This window comes from Podarcis melisellensis (assembly GCF_964234715.1).
Source record: "Podarcis melisellensis genome assembly, chromosome: 12".
Lineage (NCBI taxonomy): Eukaryota > Metazoa > Chordata > Lepidosauria > Squamata > Lacertidae > Podarcis > Podarcis melisellensis.
Genome location: NC_138544.1, coordinates 5184607 through 5202194, shown reverse-complemented (window position 1 = coordinate 5202194; position 17588 = coordinate 5184607). Strand labels below are relative to the sequence as shown.

Here is a 17588-nt window from a genome sequence, read left to right as displayed (position 1 = left end):
GTTGCCTTATATGTCCCACAGAAGAACTTACGGTCTTCAAATAAAAACACCCTGAAGGTCCCAGGCCACAGAGAGGTTAGGCTGGCCTCAACCAGAGCCAGGGCTTTTTCGGCTGCGGCTCCAATCTGGTGGAACGCTCTGTCACAAGAGACTAGGGCCCTGCGGGACTTGACATCTTTCCGCAGGGCCTGCAAGACGGAGCTGTTCCACCAGGCCTTTGGCCAGGGCACAGCCTGACTCCCTCCTTTGGCAATCGTCACAGAACTTTAGCCTAATGGTTGCCATCAATTTGATTTGAATTAATTTTTATAATGAAATGTTTTTAGAATGTTGTACTATTTTATTGTTGTTAGCCGCCCTGAGCCCGGCCTCAGCTGGGGAGGGTGGGATATAAATAAAATTTATTTTTACTTCTATTTTTATTACAGTGGTGCCTCGCAAGACGAAATTAATTCGTTCCGCAAGTTTTTTCTTCTTGCGAGTTTTTCGTCTTGCGAAGCACGGTTTCCCATAGGAATGCATTAAAAATCAATCAATGTGTTCCTATGGAGACCGTCTGGGGACAGCGGGGAAGCACAGCGCGTCTTCCCCGCTGTCCCCGTACCTCTTTTGAAACAAGGGGCAGCGGGGAGAAGATTGCTTCTCTCCGTTGCCAGCCCCGCAATCTCCGGGGACAGAGGGGAAGGCGTGCGCGGACCTGTTTTAAAGCAAGGGAAGGGGCAGCGGGGAGAATTGCTTCTTGGTTCAAAAGGGGTCCGGGGAGAAAGGGGAAGGCGCGTGTCCCCGGAGATTGCGGGGCTGGCAACGGGGAGAAGCGATCTTCTCCCCACTGCCCCTTGCTTCAAAAGAGGTCTGGGGACAGCGTGGGGCAAGCTTCGTTTTGCGAAGCAAGCCCATAGGGAAATGCGTCTTGCGAAGTGGCTAAGAAAACGAAAAACTCCTTCGTCTAGCGAGTTTTTCATCTTCTGAGGCGTTCGTCTTGCGGCTAAGAAAACGAAAAACTCCTTCGTCTAGCGAGTTTTTCGTCTTCCAAGGCGTTCGTCTTGCGGGGTACCACTGTATTATATAGAGTCAGAATAATGGTCCATCTGGCCCAGTATTGTCTGCACTGATGGCAGCAGCTCTCCAAGGTTTCAGGCAGGCAGCCTTCTCCAGCCCTATCTGAAGATGCTGAACCAAAGACCTTTTGCACACAAAGCATGTGCACAAAACACCACTGAGCTATGGCCCAGTGCTTTCGCAAGCTACAGGAAAAGCATGTTGATACTTAAATACTACTTCAGAAAACCCATTATTGTGAGCTACCAATGCATGTAACTATGTGCAAGGAAGATTGTTCTGAAGTATAATTTCCCCCTATCATAACAAGATGTCATTGTCTTGCAGCTCCAAGAAACTTCATGCGGCGTTTATATAGAGGCTTGACAATCTGCCCAACCTATTTTCTGAAGGCTTGCAATGGCGAGTCCAAAAGTCCAGTCACAATCTAAGCCAGCTAAGAGGTCCAAATAAGCCGGTTTACATAGCCAACAGTACTATTAAGTCAAAGATGACCTTACATATGGGGCAGAATAATATCGTTTTCCTGCTTCAAGTTGACGTCTGACAGCAATGGCAGAAGGGAGAGCTCTTTGCTCCCCAGCAGTTCAGGAATAGGGGTACAAATGCTTGCATCTTGCTCTGAGAGGAAACATCTCCCATGCTTCAAGACACTCCAAAAAGCTTCTTCCTTCTCCCCTGTCAGTTGGCCTCCTGGCTATGTGATATTCCTATGTCTCTAATAAGGAACGCATAGCCCAACAGGAAACACATAAATATAGAGGCATGTTTCAGCTGTCATGTTGCCACAAATGGAAATTTGTTGCCCATAGGAGTAAGCAGCGAGCACACATATACACATGCGCACTTTCTTCTTCCACACCCAACTAAAGTAGGAACTACTTGACTTGATAAATCCCATGGCTTCCAAACCACTTGTAAAGAACTGTTAAACCACAATTTCAGAGTTCAGACATCACAGAAAACTGATGTAATAACCCAGAAGACTCGTCTTAAACCAGGGTTGCAAAAGAAGAAGGAAGAGCCTCTGTGGGATTTAAGCATAGTGTGATGAAAGCTTCTGAGAGGAACTGACTCTGGGGACTTCTAGAAGATGGCCTTTTTTTAGAATTAGCATCATTCTCTCTGATCTATTACTGCTTTAACAAACTATGTATTAAATATCTGATTGGCTAATTAACACAATGCTTTTGGCCTGTCAAAAGCAAAATGTTCATATCTCTTATCAATCTGCTTTTTAAGATGTCCCTCATTACCTTTACAAAAAATTATCACTTACCTGCGACTGTGACCCTTACCAACTAAACAGGGAATGAGTATTTGTCAAAAGTGCTTTTTCCACTCATACCTCACCTGGACAACAGTACAGTACAGATGAGAAGCAAAAGGACTATGAAATCCGCAGCCTGCTACACACAATAGGAGAGGCACAGCAACTCCTCCTTTTCTCAAGATAAAGTTAGCCAGCTCCTCTCAAAACTGAGCAATTGTCACCCTTCAAAAGGCCAGCTTGGTCTCTCACCAAGTTCCTTCAAGGTACCACATAATCCCATATTCTTTCCTCAAACCTGAGCCATTGTTCAGAAATGTTCCTTTATGTCAGAACATGCAAGCTCTGTACAAGAGACGTTGCCAACTTCATAAAGATCCATGAAAGAGCATTCTGACAAAGTTCTGTCTCTTTAAAACATTCTCCAACCTGAGCAAAATCCCACTGCTCTTTATTACATCACACTTTGTTGCTTTCTGTTCACTGATGTCCCTTGTGAGCGACCTCTTTTCAAGGCGTTTGTCTCTGGCCACTCCTCATTTGGCAAGTATCTGACCCACAGATTGACACCTGGGTGCCAAGAGCTGTAGTACATGAATACACTAAAATGTAAGGCCAAAGCAGAAAAGAAAACTTCCAGCACTGCTCTGTCCACATCAATGAATTAATATTTTGAAGACATTACAATTCTGTTGATATAGTAGTATTTCAAATTGAATTTCATTCAAATGCACTGCAGCATTTTTATACTTTAGATATTCTACAACACTCAAATAAGAGAATTGGAACTTCTAGTTAATATTAATAGCTCATTAAATTAGCCATCTAATTTTCACCCAAGAAAAGGAGATACTAGAAAATCCTGAGAGTCATCCACTTGGTTTACAAGTCAATCCTAACATGACGTATACGATTATCTTTGTTACACATCACCAGAAATTTGTTTTTTAAAATTGATGCAGCAAAAGATTCCATTTAAACGCCAATATATTATTTAAAACTCATCCTATAGGCTCAAAATGATGAATTATTTCTATAGACTCATTAATTTTTTTGCCCCTTTTAAACAATTTTTAAATTCTGATATCTCGTTAAGGCTCGTCAGAGAAATTTTCCATTGCAGGGAAGGGATAATTTGTGCGCCAATAACAGCACAGTGATTGTGAAATCTTCTGCACTGAGATGCTTGTCCAGAACAAAGTGATTAGCTACCAAGCCAAGCTTAAGGTGTTAGTTTGGGCTTTGAAACCTTGAACAGCTCAGGAACAGGTGATTTGAGGGGTTGTCTCCTCTCATATACATCGCCCTCTGGTCCACACCACAACCTGCAGAAGTTCCTCTGGTGGAGCGCTGAGAAGGGCCTTCTCTGTTGTGGCACCTCCCATGTGGAATGCTCTCGCCTTTGAGATCAGGTAGGCGCCAACTGGGGATGCTTCCAGCAGCTATCAAAGATGCATCAGTTTGCACAGCCGTTTCCTGAGCCTTAGTTCTGGTTCCCTGACTCTCCAGTTACCGTGATGATGATTTAATGCTGATTAAACAAGTCCAATACCTTGCTACACAAATACAGTTGTCACAATAGACAAAGCGCAACAGGCTGAATGATAATAACTGAAAATTTTACTGGTTATTTCTTATCGTAAAGGTCTAGTCCAGTATGTGCAACATATACAGTTTATATGTATGGTGTATAACCTATGGGGCTAAGTCCAATATTAATACATTTCTTCTTTTCTTAACTTAACTTTTTTAAATAAAAAATATTTATTAGAATTTTCAATGTTAATACAATAAAAATAAAAAACAAAAAACAAAAAAAAATAGAGAAATAAAAAGAATTTAAAACATGCACATTTTCCATAACTTATTTTTCATTAACTTATTTCCCAGACCTCCTCATACCTCTCTTTTTTGTATTCCAATTCAAATTATTAGTTCAGCAAATCCTTATTAATAAATTTTAACCTATTTCTGAATCTTTTTTTTCCATATTCTCTTAAAGCATTACAGCTGGAAACCACTTAATTTCTATCCGACATCATTCTAACATTCATTGACTTTTCTTATCTTTTCTTACTGCTTCTTCTTTAAGTTCTTGAAAGTTCCTGTATAAGTCAATCCTTAGGTAAAAACAGAAAAGTCCACAAGTTAATGCTGATTAAAGCTATGCTGATGATGATTTATTATCGGAATATTTAATTGAACTCACCTAAACACGGTTATGTTGGTGTGCAGTAGTAACAAGAAGGGATTTGTTTATTTTTGTAGTTTGTTGCACAAACTACATGCATGCCCAATGGGACATCTGGCATACATTTATCCAGTAGGAAATTTCCGTGCCACATAGAAAACCACTTTTGAGACAGAGATTTTCAAAAGTTATTTGATATGGAAGAGGGATGTGGTTTAACAGGAAACGTCAAAAATTCATTGGGTACGTCCAAGGTCTTGACCATGCCTAAAGCAGCTCTTTGGCTTTTCTAGCAGAACCCTTGTGTTCTACTTCGTCCTTCCTTTACGGCCTAGGACCCACATACCTATGGGACCACCTCTCCTGGTATGCCCCGCGGAGGAACTTAAAGTCAACAAATGACAACACTTTGGAGGTCCCAAGTCTCAAGGTGGTTAGATTGGTCTCAACTAGGGCCAGGGCCTTTTCAGTACTGGCCCCGATTTGGTGGAATGCTGTGTCACAAGAGACTAGGACCCTGCGGGACTTGACATCTTTCCGCAGGGCCTGCAAGACAGAGCTGCTCCACCTGGCCTTTGGTTTGGACTCAGTCTGACCCTTATGTTTCCCTCCCCTTATGTTTTTGATCTATGGGCTACTTTTAAAATGAGGCTGCATTTTAAATTGTTTTTTAATCTGTATTTTAAATTGCCCCCCCCCCTTATGTTTTTATTGTAATTTTGCTGGTGGTAGCTGCCCTGAGCCCGGCTCTGGCTGGGGAGGGCAGGGTATATAAAAAAATTATTATTATATTATTATTATTACATGAGCCCCTGCCATAAATGTATCCATCTTTATTCTCTACGACATGAACAGTTTATCCTGCTATATTCCCACCCCAAATAACCTCATCTGCCTTAATATGTAACTCCAGATTATGCACAAAAGCATCAAATAAGCAAACAAAACTAAATTGCATCTAGGAGTAATCACTGAAACAGAAACCTGCTCAAAAGTAACACTTTTGATCTTTCTCTTTATCATTGGTAGGGTGAAAGAGAAATGGAAAGGAAAAAATAAAATTAATGTACATCATACATGCAATTTCAGAAACCTTATACAAAGTTAAAGAAAAGATTTTAGTGCTCCAAGATTGCAAGAAATATACTTTTCAAGCTAAAGCAGTTTTTCCTCCTGGGAATTAAAATACTATTTGAGATTACTTTTTTGTTCAGCTTATTAAGGAGGAATAAGTAGTAGTCCATCTACTTCATAAGAAAGAGTTCATACTGCTCCAAATCATACGTAAGATAGTAAACTGACAAGCACTTACAAAAAAATGATCTGGTACAATTACATGAAATATTTAGGGAAAAAATCACCTCAACTAAAATGTTTGTTTGACACATGGAGTAATGTGCATAAATATGCAAACTTAAAGTGAAATATTTTATATATACTAGTTTAAACACCTGGAAAACGACAGACACTTATACAGTAAATAGCTCTAGAATTGCAATTCTATGCCCGCTTACATAAAGATAAGAACAACTGAGCACATTAGGATTTACTTTTGAGTAAACATGCATGATTGTCTGTCAGACTGATAGATATAAATCCCACAGTTAAATGCTACATGAACTTAGTAATAAAACGTCTCACATAACATTTTATTCAGGATCTGCACAAGTTGTAATCTTTTGTTACTTTGAGGTGGGGCACAAACCATCAAGAAGTTTGTGCAGATGGTCCCTAAAAATTTCCAGGGGAAACCCTGCTGTTTACACCTGTCAGTCAGGTTTTCTCCAGGTTGACGTTTGCTCCAATGCAGTGCTAAAGAGAGGGTTTGTGAGGGGCAAGAAGATAAAACCACTGGGACAGCGTTTTCTCCTTCATGGAGAGCACGTGTTGCGGTGGGGGCCGCCAGGACACTCCAAAGTTGGGGGTGGGCTAATTGATCGTTGGCCACTGATGCGATTGGGGCTTCCCTTGTTGTTGGGAAGAAGTTAATGTTGCCATTTGTTGATTGACAGCCAGAAATGCTAAAACTCCTTGCACGAGACTAGGGCTTCCTCTTTTCGCCCGTGCATCGGATTTCCCGTCCCCTCCTCCCTAGAATTAGGGTTGTTCGCTTTGACCTTGCTATGCCTGTCATGGGGTCGTCTGCTCTTGGGGCAGGGGCCCGGTAGGAATTTTGTCCATCTGGCTGATTGGCTGGGGCCATTTGGTTTTTGCCTATCGTCACAACTTGTAAGGTTGCGGTTAGGCATTGGTTTATGGTTTGGTTGGTTGAGGGGCATGGATTGGCTGTGCCTGCCCCTCTAATGCTGCTGCTGCTGCAAGGGATTCCGTTAAAGGAATCGGGGGCTAACTATTGCTTGTCCACTCTGTCAAGGGGGCTCGGGCCATAGCAATGAGCTCCTGGTTGCATTTGGGGTGAGGGCAGGTTCCCTGCTCCGCGTAACCCCCAAGTGTATTCCCCCTTTCTGACTTTCACATCGTGCGGAATGTCAGTCTGCCCCCCATGGTGGGGACAGATAGTCGCAACCAATGCCTAAGCAACCACTCACAAATTTGTATTTCAATAAAGTTGTGGCCAAAATTCTGCCAAAAATCTGAAACAAAAAATTCTGTGTGATGTGTGAGTTATTGGGGTGGCCCTGGGGACCTCGACACGCAACTGTAACTTCTTACTCCAGTAACATGTAAGTTACTGACATTCAGAATACAACAAAAGGATGGAAAGGAAAAGGCGAGGGTAACAAGGGGTCGCTTTAAGCAAATACAGTTAACTCATGCTAAGGTTTTGTCCTTGTTAAGCCAAAGACTTTAAGGAAGAACTGGATTTTTGGGAGGGGCCACTCAAACCCTTGGCTGCTTTAAGATGCTGGAATTAACAGGCACTCAAAAAGAACAGACGTGTGAGAAGTTACAGAGAAAAAGGGAGCAAGCTTGAATGGGCACACAGAGAAGTTTAGACCAGAGAGAATATACTTAGAATCATAGAACTGTAGAGTCGGAAGGGATCCCGAGGGTCATCTAATCTAACCCCCTGCAAGGCAGGAATTCTTAAGAGAGGGCATGCAACAAACCTTGCATGCAACAAACCTAATAACACACCCAGCCCAAGTTTTGCTTGCCAAATTAAATTTCCATTTAACTCAGAGGCTTGCAGGCATCATACCATAAAAAGATTGCCATTAAACACCTATTTTGTGTTTCTCATTCTCTCCATTCTGAAACGAAAACTGGACCATCAGAATTAGCAATGCTAAATATAATATTAGGTGGCATTACACAGAGCAGGACATAAAGCCTTTGGCAAAGGTTGATATTTACAATGCAAGAATCATCCGTTTGGGCTACCAGCTCCCCTCGCAGCTCCACTTTTTACATGAAAAATCAATAATAATCTTATTGTTGTTAGAATTGGTCTGAAGAATTATTGCTTTTTCAACATCTTTAGAGAGCCAAAAAAGTCCCCCACCCCTGGGACAGAGATACTCTGGGCACCTCCAACAGCTTGGGCATGAAGTTTTTTTACTTGTCATTATGACAAAGAGTTTTGCAAATTATGCCTCTTTGAAAAGGTTTGCTATGCAGTAGTATGGCAACTACCACCCATAAAATCCAGCAGCAAATTCCTTTAGTTATGCAGAATTACATATTGTTCCTTAGGATCCTGGCCATTTTTTTAGCCATTCTTTCCAAGATCCTAAGGCATTTTGTCACATCTTTTTCCTGCCCTTTGGATAGTCTTTACATCTTTCTCCCCTCAAAAAAATAAATTGGGGTTTTTTTTAGAATAAACATGCACAGAAATAACATGGCTACTCATGCCTTGCCATGTTATTTTGCAAAGCAATGATAGCAGACACAAATCTAAGCTTGGTTCAGAGCACCATTAAATATCAGTTCCTTTCTAAAAAATCTGTAATATACAAACATTGTTTGAGTAAATGAAAACGAGATTGACACGGCGCAAAACTGGCAGTGTTCAGCTTTCAACTTTCAACAAGATTTATTTTGTCAAGAGTCATTATTTTACCAGAGCTGTGTGACTATCCATATTTATTTTTAAATATCATCCATTTTGTGTTTTCAGTAGCAACACAGTCCCCTAATTGTAATCAAAGCCTAAAAATCACCTGCCATAACTTCTCTGTAAATAAGCAGCCTCCAAATTTGAAATGATTCAAAGAAGCTGGAGGAGGTGGGGAAGAGGAGTGTGTTTTCCTTGCTTATTGACAAAGGACTGACATTTAATACAACTGGAACATCACCTAGCAGCGCTCAGGTATGAATTCTTTTTGAAGCAACCTTACCTCAGACTCATCTGTAGATTCTTCATTGCACCCGGGCTCCTGGAGACAATACAAAAAAAGGAAGGAAGGAAGAGGTTACAAATGCAGACATAATATGCAACGGACACGCAAAGGTTTGTTCAGAAGTACATGGGTATAGGATTTATGGCTGTACTGTATCCTCCATGGTCTTTTTTGCTTCTGGAAGTTAAAAGGCAAATAACTAGCAAAGATTTAGAAGATTCTGGTTCTAGTCTAATCGAATCTGATTATATTCTAGATCAGCAAAAATGTTGATTTCTGTATCCTGGTACAGTGGTGCCTCGCAAGACGAAAAGAATCCGTTCCGCGATTCTCTTCGTGTAGTGGTTTTTTCGTCTTGCGAAGCAAGCCCATTGACAGCTTAGCGGATTAGCGCTATTAGCGATCTAGCGGCTTTTAGCGATCAGCTGTTAAGCGGCTTATCAGCAGATCAGCTGTTAAGCGGCTTAGGAAAAGGGGGGGGAGCGGAAAAACCCCACGGGAACTCGCAATATTTTTCGTCTTGCAAAGCAACCCCATAGGGAAATTCGTTTTGCGAAGTGCCTCCAAAACGGAAAACCCTTTCGTCTAGCGGGTTTTCCGTCTTGCGAGGCGTTCGTCTTGCGGGGCACCACTGTACCAGGATATGTTATGTGAAATCACACACTGATAGCAGATAATTGTCATGTTGTTGTGAGATACCTAAAGCAGACAACACACACAATGAGCACTATACTTATTCAGTTGTTTCTAGGAACGAAGAAGACACCCTACCACCACCAGCACAGAACAAACAGTTGCTTCTGCCGCTGTGGAGATTAATAACAAATGGAACATTTGCTTGAGTCTAGCCCTTCATCTCGTACACCAGGTGATATTAAGATTTAAATCTGGAGTCCCACAGATATAGCGCATCCTTTAAAAACAAATGTTTCATCAGAACTTGTTCTTGTTTATCTAATATATACTTTGTGGTTTCTCTGTCTTGGTCACACAAAAATACACTCATCACATGTGTCTCCTACAGCCAGGCAGGGCTCCTCATGGTTCACTGTTGGGGTGTCTCTTCACTGTATGTGTCCCATCTCACAATCCCTTAAGTGGCAAGTGATTGATCAGCAAAGATGATACAGGCTTTCCATTTCTTTTATGAGGACCTGAATTATGCTGTTTTGGACTATTAGTCCGTTAGCCTAATACAGTGGTACCTTGGGTTACAGACGCTTCTGGTTACAGACTCTGCTAACCCAGAAATAGTAGCTCGGGTTAAGAACTTTGCTTCAGGATGAGAACAGAAATCGCACTGCAGCAGTAGGAGGCCCCATTAGCTAAAGTGGTACCTCAGGTTAAGAACAGTTTCAGGTTAAGAACGGACCTCTGGAACGAATGTAGTTCTTAACCCGAGGTACCACTGTACTGCCCACTCTAAGTAGCAAACAGCAGTTTGGATATTGCCCTGCAGATAACAACTTCTGTGCATTCCAATACAGAGGTACCTTGGGTTACAGACGCTTCAGGTTACAGACTCCACCAACCCAGAAATAGTACCTCGGGTTAAGAACTTTGCTTCAGGATGAGAACAGAAATTGCACGGCGGCAGTAGGAGGCCCCATTAGCTAAAGTGGTGCTTCAGGTTAAGAACAGTTTCAGGTTAAGAACGGACCTCCGGAACGAATGAAGTTCTTAACCAGAGGTACCACTGTATCTCGCTTCACTGAATTTGTATTGGACAAACCAAGTGGTTCTTCTCCTAACCATAATGGTTAGGCATTGGAGGCTGCAATGCTCCTGGCTACCAATTCTGGAAACCACAGAAGGGAAGAGTTGTTCTTGTGCTCAGGACCTGCTTAAAGGTTTCACATCTGCTTGGCCATTGTGAGAACAAGATGCTGGACTCGGTGGGCCATTGGCCTGATCCTGCAGGTTCTTCTTATGTTCTTCAGCGTTGAAGTCAATGTATTATTTTTATCCCACAGGGCACTCAAGGCAGCCTCACATTAAGAAATAAACAAGCCAAACTTTTGTAACAAGGGACCAAACAGTGAAGCATTCTCTCTTACAAGTGCATTTTGGGCTCTTCCTTGAGAAATTGTTAACGTATTTATTACGGCCAACCTTTTGCGTAACAATTTCATGGATGTCAGAGATGTTCAGCAACACACACACACACACACAAACAAACATATATATGCCATTATTGTTGGGTATATTGTTAATCCCACACACTTCTATTTCTGAAGACCTCTCTTCACTTTTGTGGCTCACATGAGATAGCTGTTTCTCTTTACATGAGAATTTTGATTACAGTGGATTCCCTTTAAAGGATTGCTCAATTTAAATTCACTCAAGAACTCTCGGTGGCACGTATCTTAAAAACCAACATTATTCTTGTTGTTACATTTCTCAAAGAACATATGACTTAAAAATCTCTTCTTCACAAGGCAATGAATCTTCCTGCCGCATACACACAAACACACACACAAGAAATTGAGTCTATTCTTGCTAATCTCTCACCTGTCCAGTGGTAAATTCTGCTGATGCCATGCCTCCACAGAGGTCAGCAAAATGAAGATTTACTTAACGCATTTACAGTTATCAATAGCAATAAAAGGTTACAACTAATATGCTGACAGTGAACGTAAGCATTTTAACAACTGCATGATGGAAACAAAGACTATACAAGAGAGAAGGCAGTTCAAACCTTATGAGGCAACATTTTGACAATAAGATGAATAACTATAAGAGGGTGGGAGAGACCCAAAATGGCAAAATCCCTGTCTGCGTTTACACCACAGGGTGAATTTTGGGCAGTAACATCACGAAATAGATTCTTGTTGAGACAACATTTTGAAATCAAGACTGCTCTACCCCTATGAGCTCTATAAAATTCAGACCGGCCAGATACATGGTGGTGATAGAATAACACTTCCAATATTGCAAAATTATTCTGAAACTCTTTTAAGTCCTAGCATCTGGTCTGCATAGGGCTGAAAAGCACTTCTAGTTCCGAGACACCTAAGGCAAGCCCTGCTGGGTTAGACCCAAAGCCCTCACTGTCCAATGTTCTGCTCCCACAGCGGACTTTGACATGCCTATAGGAATCCCAAGACAACTGGGCATAAAAGAGTACCCAGCTCATGACCCCCAGTGTTAGGGCTGGTTCAGCTGCACGTCAGAATGGAGACTCAGATGAGCTGTAAATATTATTCTTTGTCCAAGGAAACAGAATACAAACAGAGAAACCTAAGGCGAGACTGGCCCCAGTAAAGCAGTTGCCAGAACTGACTGCCTCCTAAGTCTCCTCTCCAGACGGCCGTTTTCCTAACAGTCTTAAACCATGTCAGGGTGGGGCTCCCTGTTCTGCTACACGCAAAGCCCTCTTGTGCCCTTGGAGACAAGGGAAGATGAGAGCTGAATACAGTAGGACTGGCAGACTCCCATGAATCTGTTGCTGCCTCCGTCCACACCTCCTCCTTCTCAGCTGCCTGTCCTACGTCTACAGTGCTTTCTGCCTCTTCTTCCTCTCTCTCACTCAAGCCTCGTGCTTGTTCAGCATCCAACCATTCTGCCCACGCCCCTCTGACCTGTCTTCTGAGTCCTGCCACCACTCCCCTGGCTTTCTCTTCTGAGCTTCCCTAGGTAGTTCTCCAGCTGGAGCCTCCCACCCACCACTCCTCGTCATCCAGCCAGCCCAACACCCAGCAACTGGAATTTAGTCATCCTACCTCTGATACTGGCAGTAATGCAGCCATCTTGACTAGCCCCAGGAATTTATCTTATTCTCTATCCATCACAATCTCAAGATCCCTTTCCTAGTTAATAACCACCAGTTCAGACTCCATCAGAATATATGTGAAGTTGCTTCTTTCAGTGTGTGTGTGGCTCCCTTCTCTCTTGTTGGCATTTTGATTATTTGGTGGGGTGATTGTTATTTGTCTTTTGTATCTGGACTTCACTGACATACTGTTTTTGCAAGTAAGATCATTCCAGGAGTGAGTGACCTGAAAATGAAAAGCGCCCTGCTGATATGAGAAGACAAAAGTGGTAAATGGTAGCATCACAAATCTCACCAGAAAACATGCATATAGAGACTTGTACTGACTGAGGCAAGGGGGAGCTAGTTATCTTGAATATTGACACTGGAACTAGGTTCAGAGGCAGTGCTGGCTCCTTGAACACCATGGTTTACAGATCTCCACAACACATTTCCTAGCCATTGATGGGTACCTATGCAAAACAAAGTCCCTTGCAACCATGATGGTTTGTATCTATTCAAAAGTGATCATAATGTCATGGTTAAGCCCCAGGAAAGAAACAAAAGAGAGTTGGGAAATCACTCTGGAAAGGGAGTGGTCATGTATTCATGAGGCTGGATCCTGATTTGCAAACCATGCTTTGCAGAAAGCCAGCTCTAGGGACTGATATTTACAACTGTAAAATACTACTTTCATCCCTGAGAACTAGCAATAATATAGTTTCCTGAAACATTTGTGTGTGTACGCATATAAATCTAGTAACAGTCACATTATTAACAAATGAAAAAAACAGAAGAAATAATCCAGAGGGGTTTCCCCCCCCCAATGGCCCAGCGTCTTGCTTTGTCTGTCTTCCAGTATAATATTCCTCTCCCAGTCAAAGATAAACTTCTTTTCCTCCCACTGCTCTGCCTTTGATCCTCTTGTGAACCATGACAGACAGCAAGCAGCAGTCAACTGTGACACCTGTCACTCTGTCTCAATATTACATCCAGCTCCCAGATTCCAAAAATCCTACCTTAAACCTTTCCTACTGGGATTTTGAAAAACTGGCCTAAAAGCATAGAGAGTCCGTCAGCGTTAGCATATATTGATTCTCTTTCCTGACTACCAAAAAAAAGAATCTAGATGGCCTGAATTCTCTAGAGACAGAACAATTCTCCAGAGAAGAACTCCTATAGATATAAACCTTCTCAAACCATTGTTGTTCTTGCAAGCAATTAAGTATGCAGGACAGCATTTTAAAAAGCAAACAATATGGTTACACACATCAGGTTTCATGTAGTTATATAAATTAAACATCTGCTTTTTAAGCAAAATAAAAAATGAAACCACCAAGATTTAGGTGCTCTCTCTTAAAGCCAAGCACTCAGGCTAATATTCTAATTGCCATTATTAAGGATAGAACAGCACGGAAGCAATTTTTTGTTTCCTTATAAAATCATTTACAGCCTGCTTTTCACCCTAAAAAAGAACTTCCATACGTAGTAGCCTACAGTGAAACATGAATACATGTTTTAAGGTATGGCAATAGTCCTTGCTCTACTCTTCCCCAGCAACAGTTGCTGACAGACATGCACCCTCTAATCCTGGAAATAATATATGGCCTAGTGACTAGCAGATATTGACAGCCTAATTGTCCATGAATTTGTCTAATCCCCTTCTGGAGCCATCTAAGTAGGTAGCCATCAAAAAGTCTTATGGCAGCAAATTCCATTCTTTAGCTATCTGATATGTAAAAGTAGTGAGTCCTCAAAAGTTCCTAGCTTTCAAATACATTTACTAGCCTGCTGTGGGCTGGCAGAAGAGGAATGGCAAGCCCCAGTCCTCCTGCAGCATTTTGATGCATTTCTGTGCTGGCTGCAGAGGACGGATGGAGCACTCACCTGCCAGACCACTCACTCACCTGCCTGCATCCTTCCTGGCTGTGGCTACCAGGCTTAAATATAACTCTGGATTAATTGACAAGATTGTCTCCAGGTCAACTAATGAGTTTCAAGGCTAAAGTGGGATTTTAACCAAGGAATTTAGGACTAGTATAACTAGGAAGTGTAGCTGCTCATTTGAAATTGACTTGCCCTCCCATTTTACCTTGTCAAGGCAATTTCTTTAAAATGCCTTTCTGAAATCAGATCAAAGGTTTCTAAATCTTAGTGATGCTATAGAGAACCTCTACTAAACAAGTTAACCGTTTCCTATACTGCAGTGTGGATCGGTTGCAAATCACATTGTGAACGATATATACTGTTTAAAGATGGCTTCAGAAACCAATGTGCACATTATAGCTTTTAAACACTAACAGTGGAAATAAAACAAAAAAAATTCCTTCCAGTAGCACCTTAAAGTACAGATAGGTAGCCGTGTTGGTCGGCCATAGTCAAAACAAAAAAAATTCCTTCCAGTAGCACCTTAAAGTTACAGATAGGTAGCCGTATTGGTCTGCCATAGTCAAAACAAAGGTGCTACTGGAAGGAATTTTTTTTGTTTTGACTATGGCAGACCAACACGGCTACCTATCTGTAAGTGGAAATAAATTTACTCAGAAGTAAGTCATACTGTAAGGGATGTGGGTGGCGCTGTGGTCTAAACCACTGAGCCTAGGGCTTGCCGATCGGAAGGTCAGTGGTTCGAATCCTCGTGACGGGGTGAGCTCCCGTTGCTCAGTCCCTGCTCCTGCCAACCTAGCAGTTTGAAAGCACATCAAAGTGCAAGTAGATAAATAGGTACTGCTCCGGCGGGAAGGTAAATGGCATTTCCGTGTGCTGCTCTGGTTTCGCCAGAAGCGGCTTAGTCATGCTGGCCACATGGCCCAGAAAAACTGTCTGCAGATGAATGTTGGCTCCCTTGGCCAGTAAAGCGAGATAAGCGCCGCAAAACCAGAGTTGTTCGCGACTGGACCTAACTATCAGGGGTCCTTTACCTTTACCTTTTTAAGTCATACTGTGCTTTGTGGTGTTAACTCATAGCAAAGTGTTCATATGACTGTAGTCCAAGTCCAAATCATATATTATTAATATTAAATTAAAACTGTAAATAAAATGCTACATTTGCTGTTATCTATACTTTAATATTTAGAAAATAAAAGAAAGATTCCAAAGGTTTTTAAACATCACAGTTGCCAAGGAAATGAATATACTAATATAAAATTTGTTAACTGCTTAGACATGCTATTTGCAATCAGGAAATATATAAATTTTGTTAATAAAGTAAATGTCTACAGACAAACCAAACAAAGTGACATTTTTGTATGTAGCCATCTGTTTCCCTGATACTAAGCACATTTGTTGCACAATCTTATTCCCAGTGCTTTTTTTCAGGGGGGACACATACCCCCTAAACATTTTGTGAATTTAAGTTTGGTCTCATTGAGGGGCAATATTTCAATGCGAGTAGGAAAATGAGAGAACCCCAAAACATTTTCTTTAGAAAAAAAACCCCTGCCATTGATTGATCTTTATTATGGCCATTGGCCCGTCACACGACAGTTTCCCATACCACCATAAAGGTAAAGTTACCCCTGCCCGTACGGGCCAGTCTTGACAGACTCTGGGGTTGTGCGCCCATCTCACTTAAGAGGCCAGGGGCCAGCGCTGTCCGGAGACACTTCCGGGTCACATGGCCAGTGTGACATCGCTGCTCTGGCGAGCCAGAGCTGCACACGGAAACGCCGTTTACCTTCCCGCTGGTAAGCGGTCCCTATTTATCTACTTGCACCCGGAGGTGCTTTCGAACTGCTAGGTTGGCAGGCGCTGGGACCGAGCAGCAGGAGCGCACCCCGCAGCAGGGATTCGAACCGCCGACCTTTCGATCAGCAAGTCCTAGGCGCTGAGGCTTTAACCCACAGCGCCACCTGTGTCCCATACCACCATAATGTACTGCTTATTCCAATTTATTTGGAAGTCATTCCCACTGATTTCGGGTTGCAAACGTGATCTGTGCGGGAGACACGTTCACAACCCGCAGCAGCGTGTCTGCGCACATGCAGGTTGCAATTCGGTCTTCTGCGCATGCACAAAGTGTGATTTAGCGCTTCTGCGCATGCGCGACCGCCAAACCCCAGAAGTAACCCGTTCTGGTATTTCCAGGTTTCGGTGGGTGCATAACCCAAAAAAACGCAACCTGAAGCGGCTGTGAGCTGAGGTATGACTGTACAGTGGTACCTCGGGTTAAGTACTTAATTCGTTCCGGAGGTCCGTTCTTAACCTGAAACTGTTCTGAACCTGAAGCACCACTTTAGCTAATGGGGCCTCCTGCTGCCGCCACGCTGCCGGAGCCCGCTTTCTGTTCTTATCCTGAAGCAAAGTTCTTAATCTGAAGCACTATTTCTGGATTAGCGGAGTCTGTAACCTGAAGTGTCTGTAATCTGAAGCGTATGTAACCCGAGGTACCACTGTCTGACAAGAGCAATAGGACCCCTAAGCAATCCCCCCCCAGCCCAAGCTGCTGCTCCCAGCCCCCCAACATCATGGGGGGTCCCTTTCCTGAATCCCCCCTTCCTGCTCCCTCCAGCACCCCTCCCTCTAACTCTGCCCCCAGTCTGCTCCCCCTTGCTCCAGTTATTTGTTGTTTCGGGGGTTCCTTTAAAATGAAGAGCTGCGTGCAAAGGGGCTCCATCCCTCCAGGCCCCCAGCTGGGGGGAGCGGAGGGGGAGCCCCCCCCAAGCCCCTCGCGGCCCCCGAGGCCCTCAGCTTCCCTCCTCTCGGCCCCCGCAGGGCAAAGCTCTCTACCTGCGGCTCCGCTTCCGCCATGGCGCCGGCGACGGTCACGTGAGAGCGCCCGGGAGCGAAAGGCACGCTGGGAAATGTAGTCTCTGCCGTCTCCGCCGGCCGCCTGGCGGAAGAGCATCTTCACCCGCAGCTCGCCTTGCGCTTTAAAACGTACATAACAAGAAAATCACTCACATTAACAGAAAAGAAAACAATACATAAGCAAAATGTGAAATTAAAAAGAACAAAAAATAAAAATAAATAGATTTGAAAGGGAAGCACCCAAATTATTAATCAAATATA

General features: G+C 42.9%; 1 protein-coding gene across 1 annotated transcript in view; it reads right to left on the bottom strand.

Moving 5' to 3' along the window:
• VPS41 (VPS41 subunit of HOPS complex) overlaps window positions 1-17368 on the bottom strand; it is a 127007-nt gene extending 109639 nt beyond the window's left edge. The window contains exons 1-2 of the mRNA XM_081931029.1: window positions 17307-17368; window positions 8825-8863 (exon numbers count right to left, since the gene is read on the bottom strand). Coding sequence (XP_081787155.1) covers window positions 8825-8863; window positions 17307-17327 — 60 coding nt within the window. The 5' untranslated portion in view covers window positions 17328-17368. The remainder of the gene's footprint in view (window positions 1-8824; window positions 8864-17306) is intronic.
• Window positions 17369-17588: the final 220 nt, after the last annotated feature.